The 26389-nt window shown below is 37.4% G+C and overlaps 1 protein-coding gene across 1 annotated transcript in view; it reads right to left on the minus strand.

Moving 5' to 3' along the window:
• Nucleotides 1–589: 589 nt before the first annotated feature.
• Nucleotides 590–26389, minus strand: part of LOC140916738 (transmembrane 9 superfamily member 2-like) — a 40997-nt gene continuing 15197 nt past the window's right edge. Inside the window, exons 8-17 of the mRNA XM_073358440.1 lie at nucleotides 25618–25694; nucleotides 24618–24726; nucleotides 21776–21908; nucleotides 19184–19303; nucleotides 18940–18997; nucleotides 15720–15879; nucleotides 14283–14434; nucleotides 13360–13471; nucleotides 11389–11560; nucleotides 590–1222 (exon numbers count right to left, since the gene is read on the minus strand). Of these exons, the coding sequence (XP_073214541.1) occupies nucleotides 1155–1222; nucleotides 11389–11560; nucleotides 13360–13471; nucleotides 14283–14434; nucleotides 15720–15879; nucleotides 18940–18997; nucleotides 19184–19303; nucleotides 21776–21908; nucleotides 24618–24726; nucleotides 25618–25694 (1161 nt within the window). The 3' untranslated portion in view covers nucleotides 590–1154. The remainder of the gene's footprint in view (nucleotides 1223–11388; nucleotides 11561–13359; nucleotides 13472–14282; nucleotides 14435–15719; nucleotides 15880–18939; nucleotides 18998–19183; nucleotides 19304–21775; nucleotides 21909–24617; nucleotides 24727–25617; nucleotides 25695–26389) is intronic.

Genomic DNA, 26389 nt, shown 5'->3' on the forward strand with positions numbered 1-26389 from the left:
ATCCCTTCCAAAATTTGTTGTTAATGGTAACTCTGGATATTCTTGATAACCACGTAAAAATCCAATCACATTATACAGGAGGTCACACATTGGATGATCTGGTGATCCCTTCTGGCCTTAAACTCGGATTATGACATTTTGAATCTCGTTAAATTCTTGGCCTCTACAGCTTCCTCTGGCAATGAGCTCATTTGATCATACATTGTGTGGAAAAAAAAAAAGATTTCCTTTAAATTTCACTCAACATCCCCTTGTTCTTCAAGTGTGACCAGCATGAACGTAACAGAGCTTGTCTCTGCAATGATTTCCTGTTCACTTCCAGATACAATCAGAGGTGTTGGTAATCCCCTTTAAAGCCTTGGAGTGGATCTGCTTAGAAGAGAGAATGCCTCTCATCCTATAATCCAAAGCAGCAGTTAGGCTCCACTTGGCTATTGTTCCCTACATTTGAACACTCCATAACTAGCAGTACAGCCCAGAAATAAGGGTTTGTGCCTTTGGGAATCATTTCTTTGCAGCTCATTTGACAAAGTAAATGAATGAAACTTAAGAGTGGTGACATACTTGACAAGAAAATGGACAAGTCAGCCAGAGTTGTGCAGTTTTATTTGAAGAAAAACAGTGTCGATATCCTTAACAAAATTCTACATTACACTAAATACATGTTCCTTTGTACGATGATATACAAGCTGTGAAGAAGGTGCACAATACTATGTACAATCAGTTTTAAGTTAAAAAAGTTTCACATTTTTACATAGTATTTACTGGACAGTCCTATGCTTTGATGGTATAATTGGTAAAAGTAAAAAGAAAAGTAACAAAAATCACAAGAAATCTCAGCTAGAAAACTATATAATGCACTATTTTTTTTTAAAAAAGAAACTGTTTTCATTGCATCATTCATTTGTTTTAAATCAAACTTTGTATACGGTATTTTTTAAAAATTATTAGAATGGATTAACATTTTCAGGGACAGTATGACTGGTGTAAATGTTTTCCAATGCTGCTATTCCATCCATAAAACTTGTATTTTGGGCCATACAGACTGAGATTCAGCTTTTACATCTTAAAATAATTATGCAGTAGGTTTCTCAATACATGGTAAAAATATATCACAGCAAGGGAGATATGTTCCAAAGACACTTTGAAATTCTTCAGTCCACTTTCACAACACTGTAAATCTTACTAACAAACCAGAAGCAGGCAAAAAATCCAATCGTCCCTAAAACAAGAAGAGTGTTAAAATAGTTAGTTAACCTTCCGTACATGTTTCTGGAGCAAGTCTAGTAACAGACAATTCCCAGCAGGACAGAATATCTCATTATCCTCCAGTTACCTATCCCGAAATAAAAGTGCACTTTTAATTTTAACAATGCACAACCTGGGGCTACTAACTTATCAATTTCAAAGCTAATAAAGACTTAGGATTTTCTTGCATGATGTGCCTGTAACCCATTGAACGTGGTTACACAAATCTGTCATTAGCAGCCATATAGATACTCTAAATCAACTAGCAGTTAATTTCCTCTACTGTATGAAACATTTACAATGTATACATATGCAAAGGCCACGTCCAGCTCTGTCTTTAGGTCATACACTACTGCAAGGCCATGTGATCTAGTGAACTGCCCACTGACTGGGAGTCAAGAGACCTGGATTCTATTCCTGGCTCTGCCACTGATTATGTGATCCCAGATAAGTCACTTCAACTCTATTTTTCCTTTATTTAGTCTACCTATTAAGGACAGAAACTGTCTTATTATGCGAGTCCATTGTACTAGGGCTGATCTTGAGTGGGGCCTCTAGACACAACCATGGTACAAATAAACATTCCAGCTGGAGTGTGGGCCAACCTACCACTGAAAATGGTAGTCCAACTAAATTTTCAAAATCCACCCTTCTGTGGAAGGGCAGTTCACACGAGTGAGCTGTCTACCTCCCTGTCAAGCTACACAAATGAAGACTGGAATTATGGTGTGAATTTCTAAGTGAAGGTAATTAGCCACTGGAACAAATTTATGAAGGGCTACAGTGCGCAATTTGGCAATTTTAAAATCAAGACTGGATGTTTTCCTAAAAGAATGTGCTCTAAGAATTGTTTTGGGGGAAATTCTCTGGTCTGTGTTATTCTGGAGGTCAGACTACATGATCATAGTGGTCCCTTCTGCTGTATAAGCAAGGGTTGAGTAGCCTGCAGAAGTTACTGAAGATTTAAGGCAGGAGTAACCATTGCATGGCAAGAAGGTGGAGAACAACATAGGGCAGAGGAAGAGACTGGCCCAGGACCAGAGTATTTTCTGTTTTTACTGTAAAGAGCAAAGTTGTGGCTGCCTCACCCACTATCACTGTGATGGAGTGACTGGAAAGAAGGAGGGAAGACTATGCCTCCTTTTCAGTTACTGGGGACATGTGCAATGTGTCCCAAATATCCTCCCCATTAACTCAATTGAGACTCAGGGGTAAATGTGTTTCTCTCAAACTCCTGCACCAATTTCAAAGGCAAACTTTATGAAATAAGTAAGTTGTCCATCTAACAACCTTGCATTCAAGGAGATTCAATATTAAACCTCAAAACCCCTCCAGGAAATAGCTATTACTATAGGCACTTTGCACTTTGGTTAACTGAGGCACAGACGTTAAACTAGATGTCACAATTAACACCCTTCAATGGTAGGAAAAATCAGTGTTAGCTAAACAAGTTTTTAAAAAGACAGCGAAGTGCAACACTCCTATAAAGATTCACTGCACTCTTAGGAGACATACCCAGTCCACTCCATCAGAGGCTTTTTATAAACATAATTATGGAAAATAGAACATGTTCAATATCAGCTCTACAATCTTATTTATTCACCATCACAGGCACAACCACTGGAAGGAAGTTTCATGTTCTTTGACTATTTTACCTTTTACATATTTATTGAATTAGCGTCTCTTTCTACCCATCTAACCACTTGCTGACCAGACTTTCACAAGTGATAAATGAGAAGCCTTTCTTCAGATGCTTCCTATTATATACCTGCTAGTTCTTGTGATACTTCATTTTGCCACATACATTTCTCATAAAGGGCTTTTGACAGCCTACTATTAGGTGCTATCGATTACCTTTTTCCTCCAGATCTTCAGTTATCATAGTCCGAAACAGTGGGGGTTGGCAGATTTACCATGCTTGATAGGAAATCATACACCAACCACAAAAGGAATTTAATTCCTCTGTGGGCTTGACATCACTAAGTCTTTCTAGTTTATAGTTGATTCTCCGACTCCTTCCCATTGAGTCCAATACTCCTGTATCTGCATTGTTACAAACTCTCCTCCCCTAGCTCATAGTTTCTTCCTTTTAGTGTTTGTTTCTCCTTATCCCACCTTCTTGTTATGTTTATAACATAACCTGCTTTGAGCCTTCTTCTGTCTCTTAAAGCAGCTACTTACTGAAGTGCTATGTTTTTCCTGCATGTTTAACAGATTAGGTATATTAAAAATCAATCAGCTTTCCTGTAACAGAAATTCAATATTTTACAGCACTAAAGTTTTAGCACAAGAATAAGATTTTCCCATTGCACAGTTCTATGAACATACGATTGCAAGTACATACAAGCTTACTATAGAAATATACTCTATACAAACCCCCATCCACTGACCCTTGTTACTCTGGACCTTCCCTACGCACCACTCTTCCCTCAAAGGAGGACTTCATTCAAAATACGAAGTTACCAAAGCCATTCCCAGTGAACAAGGACTATTTAATCTATAATCAGGTTTCTCAAATACACCAATAGAATCACTTGCCAACTTCCCTCCCCAAATTCTGTTCAACAAATCAAAGAGAAAATATTCTCTTTCTTGGAGATTTTGCCAATTTAGATAGTAGAAGCCTTGTAGATTTATGGATATTAGCAGCTAAATCTGAGATGTATACTCATAAATGCATAAAATGGAGGCAAGTGTCAAACACCACCTGTCACCCTGAACTGCAAGAGGCACACAGATGTAGCTCAGACAGAAAACTGCTAGACACCTAATTTGGATTTTGTCCAGTAGCCTATATAATTACTTTCATCACCAGAACACAAAATCTCCCCTACCAATACTATAATGGCACATCTGTAGTTAGAGTTCAGTCACCGTTTCCATTATGAACCCCAGCATGCACTGTAATTCCTCCAACCAAACAAAAATTTCTTAAGGATTTAGAATGTGGATGGTTGTAGTGACAAGAGACTTCAAAGGGCATTTAAGTCTATGGATACCATTATTTGAATCATAAATAGCCCCTAGTTTATCGCTATCAAGTCTACTTCAAACTCAAAGATCAAAATAGTTTGAGAGGAGCTACCATGGTCCATATCATTTAAAAAAATCTACCTTTAAGCATCCATAATTGCAGATTTATGATGAGTGAACTATAGCAAATCAGTGGAAAACTTCAGTGAAGCAATCTTTTAAATATTCCCAAGGTTTTTTTAAACCTGTAGGTTAAACATTTATCTGACAGACTAACAGCTCCTGTGGCTGAGTTCAGTACATTGCTTGTTTTCAGTCGTTTGATATTACACAGAGTCAACATTAGCTGACAGTTGGATTAAATTATTGTTCACAAGTAACCTGTATGTTTGCAGAGCTCCTATAACTCACTTAAAATCCTCTCATAAAAGCTGCCCACTTCTTCCAGGTTCCAACAACAAGACCACTTCTGGGGAAGGGAGTATTTCTTCCCCAACCTGGTTCACAGCTTTATTGCTATCTGAAAGGCTGTCACTTGACTTTTCTATTCTGCTTGTAAAGTCATTTATTTTCTATTGCCTTTGCAAACTTTTTAAATAAACTAACGTATTTCACTTCAACTCTGTATTGTGAAAGCCACTGCACTAAGTTGCTGTGTATGAATGACTGAGCAGAATGGGCCCAATTCTTCCCTGTCTGGCACCTGATGTAGTAATTTACAGAAGTGATAAATGGGTATAAAATGTTTGATTAGGAAGGTGTCCCACGTAAGCAGTTCTATGATATTGGCACTGACCAACTAGTTAAGAGTAAAATACAAACCAAGTAATACCTTGGTGAGGTGAATACAACTGAAGGAAACTGTTATTTTAAAGGCTATTTTAAAGGCTGCAGCTTTAGCTATATCATTTACTTCAATATGATGGACAAGAAGGCTGGGATTTTCAGAGGCTCCCAAAGGAGTTAGGTGCCTGACTGCCATTGTTCGAAATGTTATCAGCTAGCATGGCACACTGGTGAGACACTGATGCCAGACAAGTCAAGGCTGGCATTTTCAGATTCTCTTTCCTCTGAGCACCTCTCTCATGAAAGCCAGTCTTGAAATACAAGCACACAGCTGATAGCAGTTTCTCTCAACTGAAATCTTGCCTCGATTGCCATCCTTTGTTGCTTTATTAAAATATCATTCCAGTAATATCTGAACCAGCTTGTTAAACAGGACACCCTTTCCTGCAGAGGAGACACACTATTACATTTCTAATTTAGTATACATGCCTGGTATCAACTTTAGTAAGTTTACAACATGATGCCCAATTCAAAAAACACATCTATGTTTACCAAAAAACCAACAAGGTTATTTGTTTGTAAGTGGTCTAATTTGTTACCATTCAAAGCTACTTCAGTTTCTTTCACAAAGCATGGTCAAAAGCAAAAGCAAAATTTTCTGAAAGAATCTGTACAGTCTACTGATTCAAGTTACAAATTCATGTGACTGGCTATTTAGTTATCAAAACGCAAGAATGCTTTCAAACCCAAGTGAAATATCAGATGGAACACAGAACAGGAAAACCCAAACTCTTTTCACTGTAAGCAAGTTCTACTCACTGTGGATGTTAACCTGTTTATTCCAGGAAAAAATTACTGATTTAAACAGGAAAGATCATACTTTGATCCTGAAGAAGTTCTGTTAGCACTACACTTTTATTCCACAATCTACCTTTTTGATAGGGGTAAGAGCTTTGATATACACCTCTCTCTGCCCCATACTATTGTGAAAGAGCTCAACCGCAACAAACTCCTCTTATATCCCTAAAAGGCCTTGATTTGTTCTAGAATCAAGTGTTATGAGTGCACCTTTTTATTATTTTTTATTTTAGTTTAAGTAATCCCAAGCCTGCAAATTTACAAAAATATGAATATGGATTAGGGCAGACATGCATTTAAGGAATTACTTTTTTTTTTGGTAGAGCTATCTTCAAAGGGATGTCCTTCACAATTACTTTAAGACTAACTTTCATAGATAAGCCCTTGGAGCTCATCCATAGAAATGAAAGCATCAGCTCGCTACAAACCATTATATATCTTCTCTCTAATTCTCCAGAAGTGTAAATGTAAGCTTGTTTTTTTTTTATGGCAATTATTTAAAATTCATGAAACTGATAGTCAAGATGTTACTGAATGTCTGAAGTAACTTTCCTACCCTAAGAGGCAAAATATGACCAATACATCTGAAAACAGCTGACAATTCAGCTCTTTTTATCTTTTGTCCTCAGCTTTCTATATTGTTGAATTCTCTACCAGTAATGCATAATAGCACTTAGCAACAGTTTTCTTTCTGTGTATACAGAATGTTTGCTAATGGTATTTTTAACTGGCTAACAAATTTATTAGTAAATTATTTCTTTTTAAATTTCACTTCAATATTAAAAACACAATTACTGCACCAAGTAAACCCAAAACACTTCAAAGCAGACTGCCCTGTTCTACTTGGCTCTTCTAGCTTTATTGTTTAATGAAGACAAAAACATTCAGAGCACGAACAGAATGTAAGAAAGCAAATAGAAGAGCACTCTGCACTTGGCTGATACTTCTTATGTACCTTAAAAGCTCTTTGTATCATACTGGTTTCAATCACTGCACAGTGGTGGGTGCTTCAGAATCTCAGATTCTAAACACAGTCTACCCAGAAGATCAAAACTCAATTTTGAACATGGCATTAACTCACAATTGAAAGTGATGTTCAAAAATAGGTCACTGTGAAGCAACATGTTTTGACTAAATGCAACCATTTTTTGTCCTCAAGCATAAAATTCACGTAATCATAACTATCACCATTCACATATACTTACTACATATTTATTTATTTCTCTACAATTTGTACATTAAAATAGTACACAAAATGGATGTACACAAAAATAGTTCGATTTGGCCAGCTTCATTATATTGGTGACAGTCATTGTTTTAAATATTCACATGTATTTGTTCAGTTTCAGCATTCAGCTCCTACTTGGCTATTCACTGTAGTCTTTTGTGGAGGCCACAACCATGTTGCCATGCACGAGCTGTTAATGAGGAATTTTATATTGGATTTCAGGTACTGTGATGGAGAAATGTTTAAAAAATGTAGAAAAAAATCCTACCGCTAACGTAACTGGAATAGTTATGCACAGTAGTACATCTACTCACGTTAGCAATCCATTAACTCACATCAGTAACTTTACTCACATTTAGAAGTGTTGGCAGGATTGGGCCCTTATTTAGGTTTAATTTACAAAGTGGGTGCTACTAAGAAAAAGTCACAATAAACCAAACTCCTCTAACCTTCATTGGACTGTGTAGGTTCAGTAGTTTACTATTCACGCAAAGCACTGATTGTTAAATTATCAGAGAGGATAAAATTCAAAAACAGATTATCAAGGACTCAAACTATGAATTGCTCACAAATTTAAATATACAAGCCATTTTTAACTTATAAAGTTTAGAATTTGGAAAAACAGTCACTTCCTAAAGTAATGTGATTCCACACTGACTTTTGTCATGAAATGGTTATAGAAAGCAGAACTACTATTAATGTGGTTCTATAAAAGTTAACACGTGAAAATAACAATTACATATTATTGTAGTTTTTCAAGCCTCATTGGCCTTCCCATTAAGGACTCCAGGATCAACACATCTGAAGCTCTTAATACCATTTCAGCAGCTGCCATGACAATTTCAATTATTTTATATGTGAAAAGGATATTTAATTCTATCAATTTACATCTTGTAAGTTGAAATTGAAATTGGCAATGTAGCAGCTAACCTATGCTAAAACCCAGACACATTAACATATTGCTTTAGTTTAAAAATAATTAAAACATTTTTAACTATAGATTTCTTTTTTGTAAATTACAGCAGACATCTGGAGCTTATCTGTTTTGCCAGAATTTAAGTAGGGGTTTAACCAGCATCATGCCACAGTCCGTGTTTGCTTTTTAATTTAAAATGGGAAGCATTAAATCCTTCTCAGTTTTCACTTTTAAGAGACTCAACACTGCAAAGGATACAATCCACAGCCTTCCCCTCCTCTTCCCCCCATGAAAAGGGGAGGAGAGACAGACTTCAGCAGGGTGTAAATAACGAGAAGGAAAAAACATAGCAAATACATGGCAGCTAACGTCATTAAACATAACGTACACAGGGTATTTGCTCACTTTGCTCAGAAATGCATGCACTAATACTCCCTGCTAATTCTAGCATGCACTGTGCTGTTTTGTTACCTCAGGTGGTTATTCAACCAGTTTCAGGCACAAAAAATATCAGGCTCTCCTCCCCTCTCAGCTGCAAGGCTTAAATAGTAAGAAAGAAAAAAAAACCCACCAACTTTTACAGTGTCCAGGAAAATACAGAAGAACTGCCTAGAAACAGCTGTGTGCAATTTGGCCATATATACCTAGTCCTACCTCAGTGCAAAAGACTGGTCTAAATGACCTATCAAGCTCCCTTCCACTCCTACATTTCTAGAATTCTAGATCTATGTTAAGCGAATATAAATATTTGAAGTGGTTTTCAATAAGCAGGTAGAAGTCTTTTAGAGGTAGCAGTGAGTTATCGGTCAGTGTCTTGTAGCTCATCAATAACAGGATACTACAAATTAACATCACTAGTCACAGTTTAAAACAATCCTCTATATACAGAAGGCATTTTCCCTATAATTCTACCACTCTTGTGCTTTGGGATTCAAAGTGAAATGCCACTTGTAAGGTAGGACTGTGTGAACTCTACATCTTGCAGCACCAAGGTAACGAAAGATTATTAGAAAGATGTAATCCTGAGCATGAGGAGCACTGCATCTTGTTTTTTAACCTGTTTGCACAAGAGCCTTTCCTCTTTGGTATGAAGCTTTCTGGGCCAAATTGTCACGTCAAGCCCCAAAATTACATTTGATACCACTTGCTTATGAATGTTAAGGTAATTCTGTAGTAGATGCGCAGTTTGCATGAGTAATTTCAGAGTCCACATTTCAAAATATGGCTCTCTGTTTGGAACTCTACGGCATGTGAAGTTTTATTCCCCTGAATACTCATCTTGTTAAAATAGTGGCAATTTCTACCTGGCATCTCATTCTTCATTCATAGCCATTTGCCTTTTTACCACTTTTCGTCAGGTTTCCACAGAATAAAATTACACCGGTCTTAATCATAGATCCAAGTGTGGCAGCAGATCCAAATTTAGAAAGCAAAAGTTCCTTTTCTCCAACAGCATTTGAAGTTATCCCACAAAGTAGCCAGGCACCAAATCCACTTCTCTCCACAACTAGTATATGGCAAGTAACAAGTTGGAACGGACTCAGACGAACTTAATCTCAGCAAGTCTAGTGACAACAGAGAATGGGGTGCAGGGCAGCAGCAGAGAAGAGACTGAGGTTGGTGGTGGAAATAACCCTGAGTGCATCCAAAATACTCACATTTTTTTAATTTTGTTCTGAATGTAAATGAGGATCTTCTAAGAAGAGATGGGGAATCTAAGAAAGTCCTATAGAAGTCCTATCACTTGCTCCCAAGACTTAGATCAACTTACAGAATTAGCGTAGACCAGCCCTTAGTAAATTGTCCAAGGTTACAAAGAAAGTCTGTAGCACAGCACAGAATATAACAGAGGTCTCTGAAGTCCCAGACTTGCACCCTAACCACTGAGCCATCCTGCCTTTCTAAATTCTGAAAGTTACAGCCACAGTCACAAGAGGCCAGATTTAGACCCTTCTCTTGAACAAATGAGGAAGCCTGAAGTGAACAGCCACCTAGAAGCCTCCATAGCAAGCACCCATTGAACATGAGTGCAGAAGGAGGTTTCTTGGATTAGCCAAGTGCTTGCTGACTCACTGCAGTACTAAAGACCTTTCTGCTGAACCTGGACCTCACAAACCCTAGCCTTTTCTGTGGGGCTGGGGAAAAGAGCTGATGATGTGATCAATAAAATTCACACATTCTTCACATACTCTACCAGAAAGCTAACTTCTAGTTCTGGAAAAAATCCTGTTTCTCACATTATGCTCCAAGTTTAATTACATCAGAAGATATGAATAAAGTACATTCTAGCAGACCACAATAGGTGGTCCTGCCTGCATCTCAACAGCACAACACTGGAAGTGTCCCCACACTGTCTATTTAACAATGTGCTGCAGTACCCCATTTGCCTCATTTCAATAGGCTCAGAACTCCCAAGATGTTTAACTCCTGCACAAACTTTTTTTTTTTTTTTGGGTCAGTGTAGGGCAAGTTTTGTTCAACACATTCCTAACCCCTCTTTTCTTCTTTGCATCTGCAAGTTACGCAACATCGCATCTGCTTTACCATCTGGCATTTCAAGTGTCTGACTGCTCTGGGTATTTGGTTCTATCACATACTCAATACCAGTTCACTACCATGTGAATATTTGGACATCTTGCATTCATTATCAAGTTAAATAAATTGAAAATAAAAATTTCCAGTCCCTATACACTGCGTGTGACATTTGCAATTTAAAGCCTTTACATTTAGTAATAGTTATATTTAGCATTTAGATCACTTTACATTTTCAAAACCTTTTACAAGTATCTGTTGTAAGGATTAATTAGGTAAGTGTTAGCCCCATTTTACACACTGTGAACACACATCAAGATGCTGAGTGACTTGCAACAGTTAGTGTCAGGATTAAATCTTCCAGTCCCACATTCATCCTTCCAGCAAAGGCTGTTCTCATTTTTAGTCTCCGTTTCTTATCTTTCATTTACGTTTTTTTTATATATGATCAGCATTCCTTTCATTTTGTGACTTCCTAAGTAATTTCCAATATAAAAGCTTTTCTGTCAAGGACACTTTGAAAATGTAAATCTATAATGTTCTTAGGTCACTGTTACACTACCATGCAATAATCAAGGAAACGCAACAAGTTAGAAAAGAATCGCTGCAAATTAGATTGTAGATCTTCAGGTCAGGAACAATAAGTTATCTGTACTGTTATGTCGCTAGTGTGCATATGGTTGGGTGAGTGAATTATGGTAGCAGCAGACTCAAAACATGTTTAATTTAAAAACTGCTGTTTCTTGCAAGCGTTTCTCAACTTGACTCTGGCTAGAATGTTCAGAAAACAGCAACCCAGAAGTCCTGAAACCATTGCATTGAATTTCACCAATAATGCTGCACTTACCTGTAAAAAGGAAAAATATCAAAACCATGATCATAGTATACCCAAAGTATAAAATGGTACTAGCAGTTCCCGTTATTTGGAGTTTAGAGAAGAAGTAATGAACAGCATAGATAAAAAGATAAACGGCTGTAAAGCTGCTTGTTAAGAACGATCTCCACCACCAATGATAATCCTGAAAGAAATAATAAACCATTACAGGAAAAAAAATCCAAGCACAAAACTAAAACTGCACTTTTATTTCAAAGCAAAGCATTATTTACAAGTAATAATAAGTGTATGACGGATTAAATTATTTCTTGGCATATTTCTACACTCATACTTTTGCTTAAACTCCTTTTCATTAAAATTATGGTTTTCCAATTGCTATTTCTTTCTCAGAGTGAATTCTGTCAGGATCTTTCAACTATGAACGTGAAATTCTGTTATCTACAATCAAGACTATATTTAGGGTTTTTCTGGTAATTGTAGAAACTGGGGAACTACAGCAAATGTCTGCTCAGTCTACAAAGGAGAATGTGCTGGGGACTTAATTTTTTTTTTTTTTTTGCAGATTTTAAAAAGTTTCAGAATTATACATTTACACGGGATAATGTGTTAAGTAACTATTAATTCATTGAAATAATTTCACAGATGTGTAGCAGCTCTCACCCTCAAGAGTCCCAAAGCACCTTGCAAGTTTACAGATACATGGTACAAGTGTCCACCACAGAAATGCAGCCATAAGGGGCAACATGATAGTAGTTTAACTGCACAGCTTAACTATAGTATTCAAGAGTGGAAATGAACACTATGGTTGAGGACCAAATCTTCAAGACTGCAAAAACTGCCAACATACACACCCCTTCATGAGTGTACCCTCAAGACGGGATAAGTGTATACACTATCTTGGATGGAAGTTAAGCAAATTTTGTTACTGAAACTGCAGAGCAATTATAAATTACACGGGCCGCAGCACATTGGAAACCTTAACTCATGATTTATAGGGAACAATTACAAATGGGACTTCATTCTTTCACTGTTATTTTAAATACACACAGTTGAAAACGTGTCAAACTTTTTGCAAAAGTATTAGTGAAATCAGATTCAAAGCTTTCTTTAAGCCACAAGAATTATTTTGTTGGGGATTGCTAGAAAATATTTAACTAGCCCTTTTCAGTAAGGACAAAATTACTAAAACCACACAGTGTACAATACCTCATTAGTGGTCAATTTAAAAGCAACATCTCTCCCCCTTTATACTGATGACTTTGTAATCTGCCATGCCAGATATTAGCAGCACAAAGCCTCCAAAGCTGAGCACTGACATGTTATGCCCAACAGTTGACTTAAATCAAGCTGTTCATAACATTAAGAAGTGTAACATTAAAAATCCAACTGGAATGTCATTTCCTGTTTTGTGGCTCCTCTACCATTACAGTACCATCCCAGGGCATAAAACGAGAGCTTGCACTGCAGATGCAGTGACAAGGCAGAAACTGCTTTTTTTTTAAATTTAACTTGTATATATTACAAAACATAGACCAACAACATAACCAGGCCAAAGGTACATACAATCGATATACAGAATCCTGACAGGTTTCAGAGTAGCAGCCGTGTTAGTCTGTATTCGTAAAAAGAAAAGGAAGGCTTGTGGCACCTTAGAGACTAACAAATTTATTTGAGCATAAGCTTTCGCGAGCTACAGCTCACTTCATCGGATGCATTCAGTGGAAAATGAATGCATTCGATGAAGTGAGCTGTAGCTCGCGAAAGCTTATGCTCAAATAAATTTGTTAGTCTCTAAGGTGCCACAAGCCTTCCTTTTCTTTTTGAGAATCCTGACAATACACCCACATAGTCTACAGTGTCCAGCACTTTGCAGAGGTGGCCTTGCATAGGCATCCAACACCCCTTGCAAACTTCACTCTAACATGTCCCAGCTAGCTATGCATTGCACTGTCATGATATATGCATCAAAATATGTTCATTTACCTCTGCACATAGATGGAAATAGCACAGCAAGACTGTAGCCTCAGAACATGTAATAAGAAGAATTATAAATACTAAGAACAGGAAACCAAACATGTAGTACATTTGATGGGACCTAAAACACACAAAAGAAATGTGTCAAATTAGTGTTCAATTTTTTTTGTTACATACCTAAGAAATAAGTAATTAGAAAACAGAACAGGCTTTGTCTGCATTGTTGACATACTCCTCCAAATCTTCAGCCTCTACCCGCTATCCCTCTACCTTCATGAGTAAATACGCTGCTTACACAATTGCATTGTTGAAGTCAGGGTAAGGGCACCTCAACGCTCTAGCATCGTTTTGTAAAACAATTAGACCCTGACTACATAGACCAGGGAAACCATTCCTTTCCCCTCACCTTTCTGTCAAGGACTGTTCTCACTAGAAAGGTACTATCAGAATTTCAAATCTCAGGGCCTTCTGAGACCTTATGCTCCATTGGCTCTCTCTAGTGCTGCTCTCCAGCATAATATCTGCCTCCTTCACATTGCTTAAATTAGTCTTCCAGCTGTCTTATTTTACCATACCACGCCTTCTAACAGTTGCTCCTCCACTCCCAGACTTCTATCCTTAGACAAATCAATCCTATTCAGCTCAAGGGTCATCTAAACGCTTGACCATACAAAAATGCACCCTTTCCTACCAAGTGCATAAGTATCTGTTTTATGAGATGTGGGAGGAAGCATTAAATCTATGTAATAATTAGAGGGATGCAATTACTACAATTTAAAGATATTTCACAAAAAAGGAATACTGGCAAATTCCTTCATGTCTCCCTCCTGGTTTTTCTGAATCCACTGTTTTGGGTTCTCCGTGCTCATTGTACATGTCCATTTTTGAACTGACAGGCCAGCCTGCCCATCAAGTAAAGATACAATACTCACCAAATACTGTTTAGAATGAAAAAAAGCTGAATAAAAATACAACCAAATGGCAAGATGCCACCCATGATGATACCAGGCAACGGCTTTGTGAAAAACGACTGCTCCGGGATCTGACGAGGAATCTGGTTTGTACGAACTGGGTGTTCAATAGGCTTTGAGAGAAATTAATACAATTAAAAAAGACAAATAACTGTAAACAACATAGTAACAAGGTAAGATAGGAAAAAAAGTGTTAAAAATTAAAGACACTTAAGATTATTATTTCCTAATACTAGCTCCTAGGAACTTGACATGCTTAAGTCTCCCATTATATTCATCCATTAGGATATGTTTTCATCCATAAGGCTACATTTTAGTCACAGATATTTTTAATAAAAGTCATGGACAGGTCACGGGCAGTAAACAAAAATTCATGGCCCGTGAGCTGTCCATGACTTTTCCTATAAACCCCTAACTAAAACTTGGGTGGGGGGCTAAGGGTGCACTGGGACGGCCCAGGGGCGCTGCGGGAGGTGGCTCAGGACCCTGCTGGTGCTGGGAGAGGAGGGCCAGGCCGCGCCCGCTGGTGGTGGGGAAGGGGAGACAGTGGCACGCAGCCCGGGACCCCCAGCTGGTGCTACCTGGCTCTGCGTCCCTGCAACTCTTAGGTGGTGGAGGGATCCGGGGGCTCCGCGCGGAGCTCCTGCCACAAGCGCTGCCTGCACAGCTCCCATTAGCCAGGAACTGCAGCCAAGGCAGCTGCGGGGGCAGGACCTGCAGGCACAGGCAGTACACAGAGCCTCCTGGCCCCTCCACCGCCTAGGAGCTGCAGCCCCATGCCAATGGGAGCCGGGGAGCCCCCCACCGCTCAACCCCTAGCCCTGAGCCCCCTCTCACACACCCAAACTGCTGCTGGCCGCTGCAGAAGTCACAGAATCCGTGACTTCTGTGACAGACTCGCAGCCTTAGCCATACGCCACTGAGCTAAACCAAATCTCTAAAGATGACAAACTAATGCACAAACCAATACACAGTGATTTTTTGGAAATTCCACTGCAGCGATGACCTAGTAAATTTCAGCATGCAGGAGGGAGAGGTCTTTATTTAGTTTTTGATGGAATTACTGATTTTCTTCTAGATGTGTTAACCTTTCAGAAGACTGTAGCACACATACTGTGCAGACAAGAGGAATGTCAATAAAGATGTGTTCTTAGAAGAGATCCTGAATGGCCAGAAAAATATTTTGAAAATCAGTTTGTATTCTTGTCCATCATACAAAAAGATCAGAAGTTGGAAAACAGTTCATTTCAGAATGGACAGCCACATGCATCTTAGCCAAATTTTGGTGTTGACAGCTAACACACTAACTCCGCATGAATAAATACTTGATGTTAGAACAGAAAAGTATTATACTGAGTGGCAGATAAGACACACTTAAACAATGCACTCAAAAACTACCTTTTCTTTGAATCCAAAATATGCACCAATGAAGGTTAATGGGACAGAAATTCCAAACCACATTGCCAGGATAGCAACCAGTGTGCCAAAGGGGATGGCAGCTGATGATCCCTTCACCCACAGAATAAGATTCATAATGAAGAAATCAGCGAAGACAATACTGAAAAAAAAACCCAAACAAAACACAGAATTTTCTCACTAGCAGCGTAAAATCGGAAGAGAATTAAATATTTTTAGGTGGTTCATAAAACTAAAGGATTATGAATATTCACTTGTAGTCTATGCAATATTGTTTCACCACTAATACATAAAAAGTGGTAATTATCACTTGCAACAGCTAATTGTCTTTAATCTTTAGAGTCTTTTAGCAATAAGGCCACTTATTTGGAAGACCTTTAATTGGCTATAAACAAACCGAGGGAACGTGAAGAGCCACTATCATAAAAAAAGTTACATGGTGTGTTTAAGCAAACACTCTCGACTGTACTGTACTTTGCCTGCCCTTCCTTTCCCATCACTGCTAATTGTCTGGTAATGCTTTTAAATAGCTCTTTTCTAACGAACCTGTTATTCCTTCTGCCAAATTCAGTCATTGCTGGCAAAACCCACTGTTCAAGATACCACAAACTACATCAGAGCTACCACAGGCTAATCCTAGAAAAAGCTTCTTGTTACAACCAAATCTCTCTTCAGCCATAGGACACAATATATAAAAAGTGAACAAAAAAAGTGTGCTAGTTCAACAACATTACATCTTTGTACTATAAGAGATTCACAGTTTCAAAGGGAGCTAAGCTACTGAAGCAAGAGTGTGTTATTGCTTCGGTTTAATCAGCATTATACCTTCCATTTTCTCAAAAACATCGATAAAAAGGAAAAAACATTCAGAGTTTACTAAGCCCTAAAGGCTGGTTTTCTAAGCCTGAAGAAGTCCTCTTCGACAGTCTTCTTGCACTTTTAGTACAGAATTGTGTCACAAAGCAAACAACTTTCTCACCCCATTTTATTCCCCTAAACCCTCCATTTACAAAAAAAAAGTTTTTGAAGACTTCTATTTTGGAAATTAAGATGTAGGTCATGCTCTCCTGCACCCTTTCCATATGCTTTCTGAAAATCCTTTCAACAAATGAGACTGAAACCCAGTTTTAATTATTTGAGAGAAGTGATTAAGATTTCAAACATGTTCCATCCAGTAATAAAGCAATAAAATACATTGCCAGGGAACCTCATCTGGGAATCTGCATGGATTCCCACCACCCAGGGTACAGGAGAAGATTCAGTCCCAGGAAGGGGCATTGTAAAATGAACCACTCACTGGGACTCATATGCAAGAATTCTTGAAGTAGAATTTACACTAGTCTCAGACGAAGCTAAACATTCCATTGTAGTGGACAACATCATGCAAAGAGAAAGCAGTGGGCAAGCCATTGCACAAATGGTTCCCAAATATTCCTGTGAGTAGCACCCTATAAATGTGTGATCAAATGCAGTTAAAGCAAACCCTGCATGTTGTATTTTAGACCTTGTTCATGTCAGTAATCCAATCTCTGCTTCTCCCCTTCCAAAGATAAAGGAAAAATACTCTGTATATAAACTCAGCCTACTGAGAATATAACTGCCTTGGGCTGTTTATGACATTATGCGGTTTCACTGAACAAGCACAGCATAATCAAGACATCTGTTCTTATTTTACCAACCCCAATCATTCTGCTTCCTCTATGAAACTGAATATATTCTGGAATTTAAATTATCAGCATGATTTTTTTTCTACAGATAAATATCCTTTGCACTGTGAAGATATCTAAATGACAGCAGGGAGACTGAAGCACATTTTGTTTAGGAATAAGATTTCCACATAGAAATACTACAGATTCAGTTGTCACCCAATACATCAGGTTTCATTCGATCCAATTCTAGTTTATTCAAACCAAGCCATGTTTTATTAATTCTATTTTTCATCTGTCTTCATACAAAGATACAGACGTTTTGCTGAAAACAGATCTTGTTAAACTCCATTCTGCAATAGATTATCCAGAATAAAAATCTGAAGGCAAATTCAAGATATTTACTGAACACAAAAGCAGAAAAATTGCTTTAGCTATTCACAATGCCAATAATCTACTATATACATTCTATACATTTATTTTCCACTCTACCACCCACCCACCCAAAAAGCCGTGCCAAGGACTACCTCTAATAGGCAACCTTCTGTCTTAAAGGACCACTTTAAATTACCTCTACGGTTTCCAGTACAATTATATATATTACATTAATTTTAAATTTTATTTTTAGGTACATAGACACAAAAACATACCTGAAACCCTAGTTTCCAAATGAAATGTTCCTAAACCCAATTTTAAAAGCTATACATGTAGAGCACCACATTGTTCTTCATGAACTAGTCTCTAGTCCCGTCTTTAGCAAGATTATTCACTGCAGTAGCACACAGCTGCTATTTTAGTCAAAAAAATAATTTTGTATAGAACACTAATGTCCCTATTATATAGTTTCACCAGAAGAACATTCCAATATATTCAAGATACAAACAACAAGATAAAGTGTTTGTACCAAATTAGTAAGGAACTAAACTTACAATCTCAGACCTAACCCTACTTCCTGTATACTAAGTACGAATAGTGTGACTGACTACAATGGGGGTAGGATCTAGCCCTGATTTATAAAGGTGCTCTTAGCAGAATAGCTTTTCCAAAAAGCCACCATAATAAGCCATGCATTTACAATGAAATATAGTCCCTACTAACGTTAACGTGAGTATCTAGAAAATACTGAATGCTGTAATCGAAGAGCTGTTGTATTATATCAGGATTAATTGCAGCAGCAACAATACAACTGAGTCAATGGTTCACAAATTTTTCCATCTTAGAACAACAAAAAAACATTTCAGGCCCCACCTCCATAGTGTTGGGACTACTTATGAAGGAAGGGAGGGATGGTCATGACCCCCAGGTTGAAAAGCCATGTTCTACAACATTATGCAATTTGCAAACTCTCCAAATACAGGAGATTTACAAGCTTTTCTTCCCACTCTAAAATGTTGTGTAGAAAGGAAAATAAAGTAGGGAAGCAATAAAGGCAACGGCACAGCCCCTGAAAGAGTTCTGTGCTAAGAAATCAGTGTTTTTCTTTATTTGTGGTAGAGTTATATACAAGAATACAGGAAAGAACAATTGCATAAGAGTAAGGAACAAAAAGTACTGACCCAGGGCACAACAGAGCTGTCAGCAAAACATTTGTCTTCCACTTTTCACCTCGAAATGCTGAGGAATAAGTAAAAATCATTACTAGAGAGTTTTAAATGCAATACCTCTTATAAATATTTTGCAGTATGACAGCAAGGAGCAGATCTGATATCCGAGACACCAGCTCCAACTTGAATCACATATAATGCCTGGCAATGCTGAATTTAACATGCTGTATCATATGAAATAAGCAATGGTACTTACTCTTATACATTCTAGCAGATACATAACCAGCAGGAGTTCCCAGCAAGACCCACAGTACAACTGCACAGGTCATCAAAGCTCCTCGGTTGGCAGGAGAAAGAAAGCCAAGGCAAGCTAGAACTAAAGATGTGAAAAGACAGAATAAGCCATTTATCACATTTTATTAGCATATTCTATAGCTCACACCACAGCACATAGGTTCATCCAGTTCACTGAGACAGCATATGTGTATGTATACATACGCACACATACCAACTCGTCATAAGTGCACACCATTCTGGGCATAACTGAACTAAATGCTTGTGTATTTTTACCTCATACTCAAAAGGCTAAGATTCCTGTGGCTAAACGGCTTCAAGAGAGGCACATGGTTGAAGTCTCTGCTCCTCCAACAACTATACCATGAGATTTCAGCTCGGAAATCAGCTTTTAAAAGCTTAAAGAATGATGCTTCTGTAAGAGTACATTTATTGCATAGGCAACCATAATAGTTTAATACATGCCATAAGAGTCGTCCAAGAAAAGTAGGCCCAGAGTAGTAAAAAGCAGTGATTTATTTTTTAAAAAGGTAGTTATAAGAAGCATGAAGATAATAGAACTGGATCTTAAGTAACCGATTTAGAAACTTCAAACTCCAGACAAAGGTTATCACAGCTCCCACGATGGACAATGCTTATCTTCAGGAACAAGGTAGACCATCTGGAAAATAAGGTCCCCATATTTAAAAAGGAAAAAAAGGAGGCGGTAGTTTGAGTTCTTGAACAAACTGTAAGGGCAACCCCAGATTTGAAAGGCAGTTATTCAATTACAGACTCTGCAATTAGTGGTATGTGAAATTTTTGTATTTGGAAATAGACTCCAAGAACTGTCATGGGATTTGGAAGGACCAATTTATGAAGACAAAAAAAGGTAAGTTATTATACTTACATTTAAACACATTAGGAACAGAGAAAAGGATGTTGAACTAGAACTCTGAAAAGTAATGCTCTGTGTGAAATGTTAGTCAGCTAGGAATGCAGTGAGTTGGGGTGGACATATTTACATGTTCTGATCTTCTAACAAAGAAAAGTACTGATGAAGTGGAAAGATAAAGTTGCCATTTTCACTGTTAAAAATAATTCACCAAGTTTTTAAACTCTAAAACAGAAGAAGGCCAACAGAATGTTAGAAACCCAGAACTATAATCATATCTTACATTACTGATTTGTTTCACCAACCTGTACAGGAGTACCCTACTCGGGCTGGTCAAAGACTATTGGGATTTTGTTGGTGTGATTCTTTTAAAATTTAAAATATTGAATACAAAAGTTATTCCTCTCCCCATAAGATTTTCATTTCTACTTTTAATGATCAAAAAGGCAGAAAAAATCTTCTACACCACTGTGTAGACTGTATGAAGTCTTATCTTCTAACAGCAAGTTTTCCTTGTTGTTTATTGATAATGGTCTTGGCAGAACAGCTACATAATCAGCCTTCAGGCCACTGGCAGGTCTATGCTCTACGGGAGTCAAAGGCTACAGAACTGATGGTTCCTTGTTCACGCTCAACACCACACAGGAATCTTTATTAAAATTAAAGTTTAAAAACAAGCCAGAAGGGAAAGCCAACATCTTACAGTATGATGTTAAATATGGCAAGAATATATTTTAGAGGAGGATCAAGGACAAGCATATACTGACCCTTCTGCTTAATGACCTATGCTACAAGGGAAAACAAGCTACCCCTTCCTTTTCTCCGCATAAGATGTTTATAGATAACGGCAAGTATTGAAGGTCAGTCTGAATTTGCTACCATTTTATCTGGACTTCTATCTGTATTTACTGTAGACCAGTTCTCTGGTCTGAAACATTTAATCAAAGAATGTGTTTTTTTGCTTGGCATCAAGATATACAGAAGATAATGTTTTGCTGGTATGTACAATTTAGAACAAATGATTTAATACCAAGTGCTACAAAAATATATAAACGTCAGTATGTGCCAATATTTTACTGTGTAGTAACAAAGGGAGTTGTAAAAGATTTATATGAAACAATGAAGTATAATAATTTGAAGGAGATTACAATGTTATGGCTGTATCTAGGTGTTTGTGCCAAGCTCAAGTTACATGAGCACTGATTCAGTGCCATTTTATTGGCACATACTCAAGTTCTTATTTCAGAATGACTGTTGACTGTTATATCAACTTTATCAGAAAAAATGTGTTCTGAAAAATATTAGAGCTTTGATTAAACGTCTTTGAACTTACCTTACTAGGTCCAAGTATTATTGGACCATGATGAGTAAGTGTGGACTTCTAGTATATTTTTAACAACTTTTAAAAAGGGGATTTGGACTGGGGCTACTTCACTTCTATAGCATGTGAATTAGCCCTAATAGAGAGATGCTGTGATAATGATCAAAACACTACTATTTGCAATAGCGTTATTGCAGACATCTGGGTCATTACTATGGGCAAATGTATTTTTCTTTTCTTAAAAGGAAGGATTTGTAACCAATCAAAAGGATAGACAGCAATGCAAGAAATCATTTCATGTTTCTTACAATTACACTAAGGTGTAAGTATGTAATTTTAATAAACCTTATTATACTTACACAGAGTAATAAAGGTCATAATGAAAATTTGCGTTCCTTGACCCAAGAAGACGGATAACAGCATTCCCTTCCTTGGAGGTCTAAATACATCTCCATGAACCAACTTCCAACCAAATTCCTCTTGAGCATCTTCCTGCATAATAGCAACATCTTTATTAAATATACATAATTCAGCAATGAATATAAGCAAAATGTGAAACGTGCTTTCAAAGTTTGATTAACTTTCAGTTTGGCCCAAAGACAGACTAATTGCATTGATTCATCACTCACTGGTTTTACAGTCCCCTCATGGTTTACTGGAAGAAACAGGCAAGATTTATCATGAAAATGCTTGCCTTTGAGAGTGACAGAGAAACAATGTAATTAGCAAAGATCCTCATAAGGTCAACGTGAATGTAAAGCAAAAGAAAGCATTCCATTTAATTTAACTTGGAATACAGCAATTCACATTGGTTTAAATAATTATGCTTTGAGACAAGCAAAAGAGATATCTGCCTCAGTAACAAGAACTAAGTAATGACGGGCTTTTTGCTTTACTTCATAAGTGCAAATTTGGGCTCCCTCTGCTCCAAATATCTTCCCTGTTAATTCTCAAGTTGAGACCATTGTGTTCTTCATCATGTTGCTGTCATGTTGCTAAATAAACTAATGTAGTCTGAGTCTTAGGGAATATCAATCTGGAGGAACTAAGCAGCAGTCAACTCTGAAAAACTGGTGGTTTCCAACAAACTTGGCCCATGCTAAAATAGCTGTGCCCCATTCAGTCAAAGAGTGCTGGGTTCCCTACACATCATCCAGCCTAACTGTAATCAGTAAATATTTTCTGGGGTGTTTGGTACCAAAATTAAACATTCACAGAAAAGAGGTGGGAAGGAAGGGAAACAGAACTGCATGACTGACAACATCTCTTCATTTCCTATGGAACATTTCATCATCTCCCTAGTGTGAGGAGCTTTGTGTCCACCTTGTTGATAAACAATTCTCAAGAGCTGGGGGTATGCTGCAAGTGGGACTTTTTTTAATGTGTTTAGAAAACAGTTTTACAGCAAGTGTTATGTCAGCAGGGAAACAGAAACCATAGATCCAGAGTTAGGTAACAGGGAACATGATTATTAAGGTACAACATGGAGGAAACGCTGCCAAACTCAGAATCATAATAAATTCTCCTCCTGGACAGAAGTCTTCTAGTTACTCACTCCTTTCCCAAAAGTACAGTGCACTTTTGCTGTGGGAGTCCACATAAATCTGGTTCCCATTTCCAAAAGCAGGAAGCTTCTATTGTCCTTACTAAGCCTTTTTTCATAAACCAGTAAGTAAACAAAGCATTGGTTTAAACGTTGTTGCCTGAAACAAATGCTTATTTTTAATTTACCAAAAAAGAAAACTGAAAAAGAAATATCCTTTTCCAGGATGGACCTCCTAAATGCATGCCTTCTATGCCAATCCAACAGGGGACAAGGCAAATACTTTCTATTGGCACATTTGGAAAGGTTTAACGAGTGAAAGAACATGAGTTAGATTTTCCATGAGAAATTAGTCAGCAAAAATACTTTCCTTGGAAAACAGAGCAGGTTCTGGTCCCACCACCAACTTTGCTCTGAAAGTTGATGCATTATTTGTGCTGCATGTCTGAAAAAAATCAGATCAAGCTGGGCAGCCTGAGTCCTTGTTTGTCTTACGTGAACCAGAGCACTCCCCACTCAATGGAGTTGGATTTTTAGTAAGCCTACTAAGGAGCAAAGGGGTGGGTCTCAGAGCTCAGGCTCCAGCCCAAGCGTCTGCACTGATATTTTGAGCCCCACAAGCCCAAGTCAATTGACCCAGGCGCTGAGACTCGCTGTCACAGATTTTTTATTGCAGTGTAGATGTACCCTAAAATACTGTGTTGGACTTAGAGCCACACTGCCTCTGAGAAGGTTCAACTGTTGTTTTCAGTACAACTCCACTAAAATGGGAGTTACATCTGCTTATGCCAGAGCTAAACCTGGTCCCACCATCTGGATGAAACAGCGGTTAGACCACTATCGATAAATATTCTATGTCCGACTGCAAGCTTGGTATTTCAAACCTGTAAAACAAGTAGGTTTGAAATATGCAATGTTTAGGCCTTAAAATGAAGAGGTTTACATCTACAACTGACGATTACTAGAAAACAATTCTCTAAATGACAGTTTTATGTCCATGAACCTCATGCTTTAGATTTAAGATGTAGAAGTAGTCCTTTCCCCATCCAGTGCAGAAATCAAATAAACCTGTTAAAAAAACATTTCATTAAGATTATGATAGGACAGCAGAGAGCACGTTTATTTGTATTTTAAAAAGGAACAAAGTCGTACCAAATTCACTTCAGGTTGATTAAATTTAACCAGCAAGAGAGGCATAATGATTTTGGTTTTTACCGTTACAATGGACTCACAGAAACCTACATATAGTAGTATAGAAATTCTCAGCTTGCCTTTGTAGCCATCACTTGATGCATTACAGGTTTACTTGTTAGTGTCCCTCACAAGACATCCAAGCGTGTGCACAGGCACTCAACATTAAGTTCTTTGAAATATCTGAATAGAACACACACCTCACCTTTGCTTACCCCTAAAGTTTATCCTTCCACATTAAAAGTTTGTCAAATCGAGGTGGGGAACTGAGCCTCTTAATCATATCTGCACCAAATACTCTCTTCTTTGGGGAAGCTGACATTTCAGTAAGGCCATTTATTACTCTCAAAGAGCTGATACATCTACATATTACTTATACTGACCTCCTAGACTGCATTCAAAACTGTAGTTAATAGATTTTTTCTTCCTAGAAAAGGAGATCTAAAAACCATAAGAGTTCTACTCACAGAAGAGTCAATCTGGTTATATCTTGCAATATCTTTATGAAGAGTCCTTAGTATGATCATAGCCACCATGCCAGATAAGAAGAGAACAATTACGAGGGAATTCATTATGCTGTAGATAAAGAAAAATTCAAAGTTTCTATCCACTTTTTCAGACTTCAGCATATGCACTACATAATATGTGCACATCTGAAGTCTGAAGCACATTTTTGGATATCAAGTTTGTGTGTAAGTAGTTCTGTCAGGTATTTTAAATTTTAATGTTTTCCTACACAGAAAAAATAAATTATAATAGGACATACTACAACACAAAACTAGGAAAGCCCCTGCAAAGCCATTCTGCTGAAGAGCAGAGAATACTAGAGAATCTCAACCCAACTGGTTTTTGCCAAATGGATTTTATATATGAAATACAATCAAATCTATGTAATTCCATTAAACAAATTAGTTACATATTAAATATCAGATTTCATGTATGATATGTATTGCTTTTTTAGCATTTATGTACAGCACACATTTTCCTCTTTACTGTACAACTTATACATTAATTCATAAACAATAGATCTTTTGGTACATTCTCTTGCATAAAAAACCTCACTGACTATCTTTCGTATTTAACAGCAGCAGCTAATATTAAAAACAAAACTTGTACAGATAACCTCTATTTGGTAATCAGAGCAAGCCAGATGGTAATGGTAAGAAAACTGATGGGCAGTAACCTTCCAAAAGCTCTGCAGAACAAGATGATAAAGCAACCTCCATGTTTTCACTTTGCTTTTGGATACTAATGGCACATTCCTTTGGTGACATGCAATACTTTAGCTGCTCCCAAGAGATCCAAGACTGACAAAAGCTGCTTTACGTATTGAAACAAGGAAGTTCATTTGCTTGGAAACTAACAGACTTAATTTTACATGTAACAGTTACATATCCTGAAAACTGAAGGATAAGATCTTTGTGCTTCACTGCAAGATGTATTCACTCCATAAATTAAAAATTTTACCTAAACCACTGAATGTTGGTATGTGGCATAGACTCCAAAATGTAGTCCCATCTGGAAGCCCACTTGATATCATTTTCCTATAAACAAGGTGAAACAAAATGATTAAACAAAAAAAAAAATGACTTTGGGGGAGTAAAGGTTTTGATGCCACTTCCTAAAGTTAGTGAGTATGCATAATCTACTTGACTGTATGCAAACAGCAAGTGCACAAATGTGTATATTTTTGCACATGCACAGGTCTGAAAGCCCAACCCTTCAAAATGGGTCAAGATGTCAGTCTATCATGGCCTCACTAACAAAAAGTCAGCTGCTGTAGAACAGAGAGCAAATTTCTGTCTCTTCAGTGTGCAGACTGCAAAATCAGACTGATAAAACAGTGGCCAAACTAAAACAATGCAGGTGCGATAACAAAACATAAAGCTATTACTATTTAAGTTATGGGCTTAGTTTACTTAGTTTTAAAAGTAAATGTCCTGGATCCATAAAACAGCCACTACTGATTTTACTGGTTTATTAATTTTAAATTTTAAATAAATAAATAGCATTTTTTCCTTAGAAAAATGCATTCTGACTATATCTAAAGTAAAGTTTAAAGGCAGCAAACTGCAGAGAGTCAATTTTAAGTGTACCTGATATTTAAGATGTAAATAGTGACATCTGCTGGAAATACCTGAACTAGCAGGAATTATCGACTTGCTGAAAAAACAAGTGTCCCAAATGCATAATGCATTTTGTAAATTACTGAACAACATTGACATGATAAATTGCAATT

The sequence above is a fragment of the Lepidochelys kempii genome, chromosome 9, assembly GCF_965140265.1.
Source record: "Lepidochelys kempii isolate rLepKem1 chromosome 9, rLepKem1.hap2, whole genome shotgun sequence".
Lineage (NCBI taxonomy): Eukaryota > Metazoa > Chordata > Testudines > Cheloniidae > Lepidochelys > Lepidochelys kempii.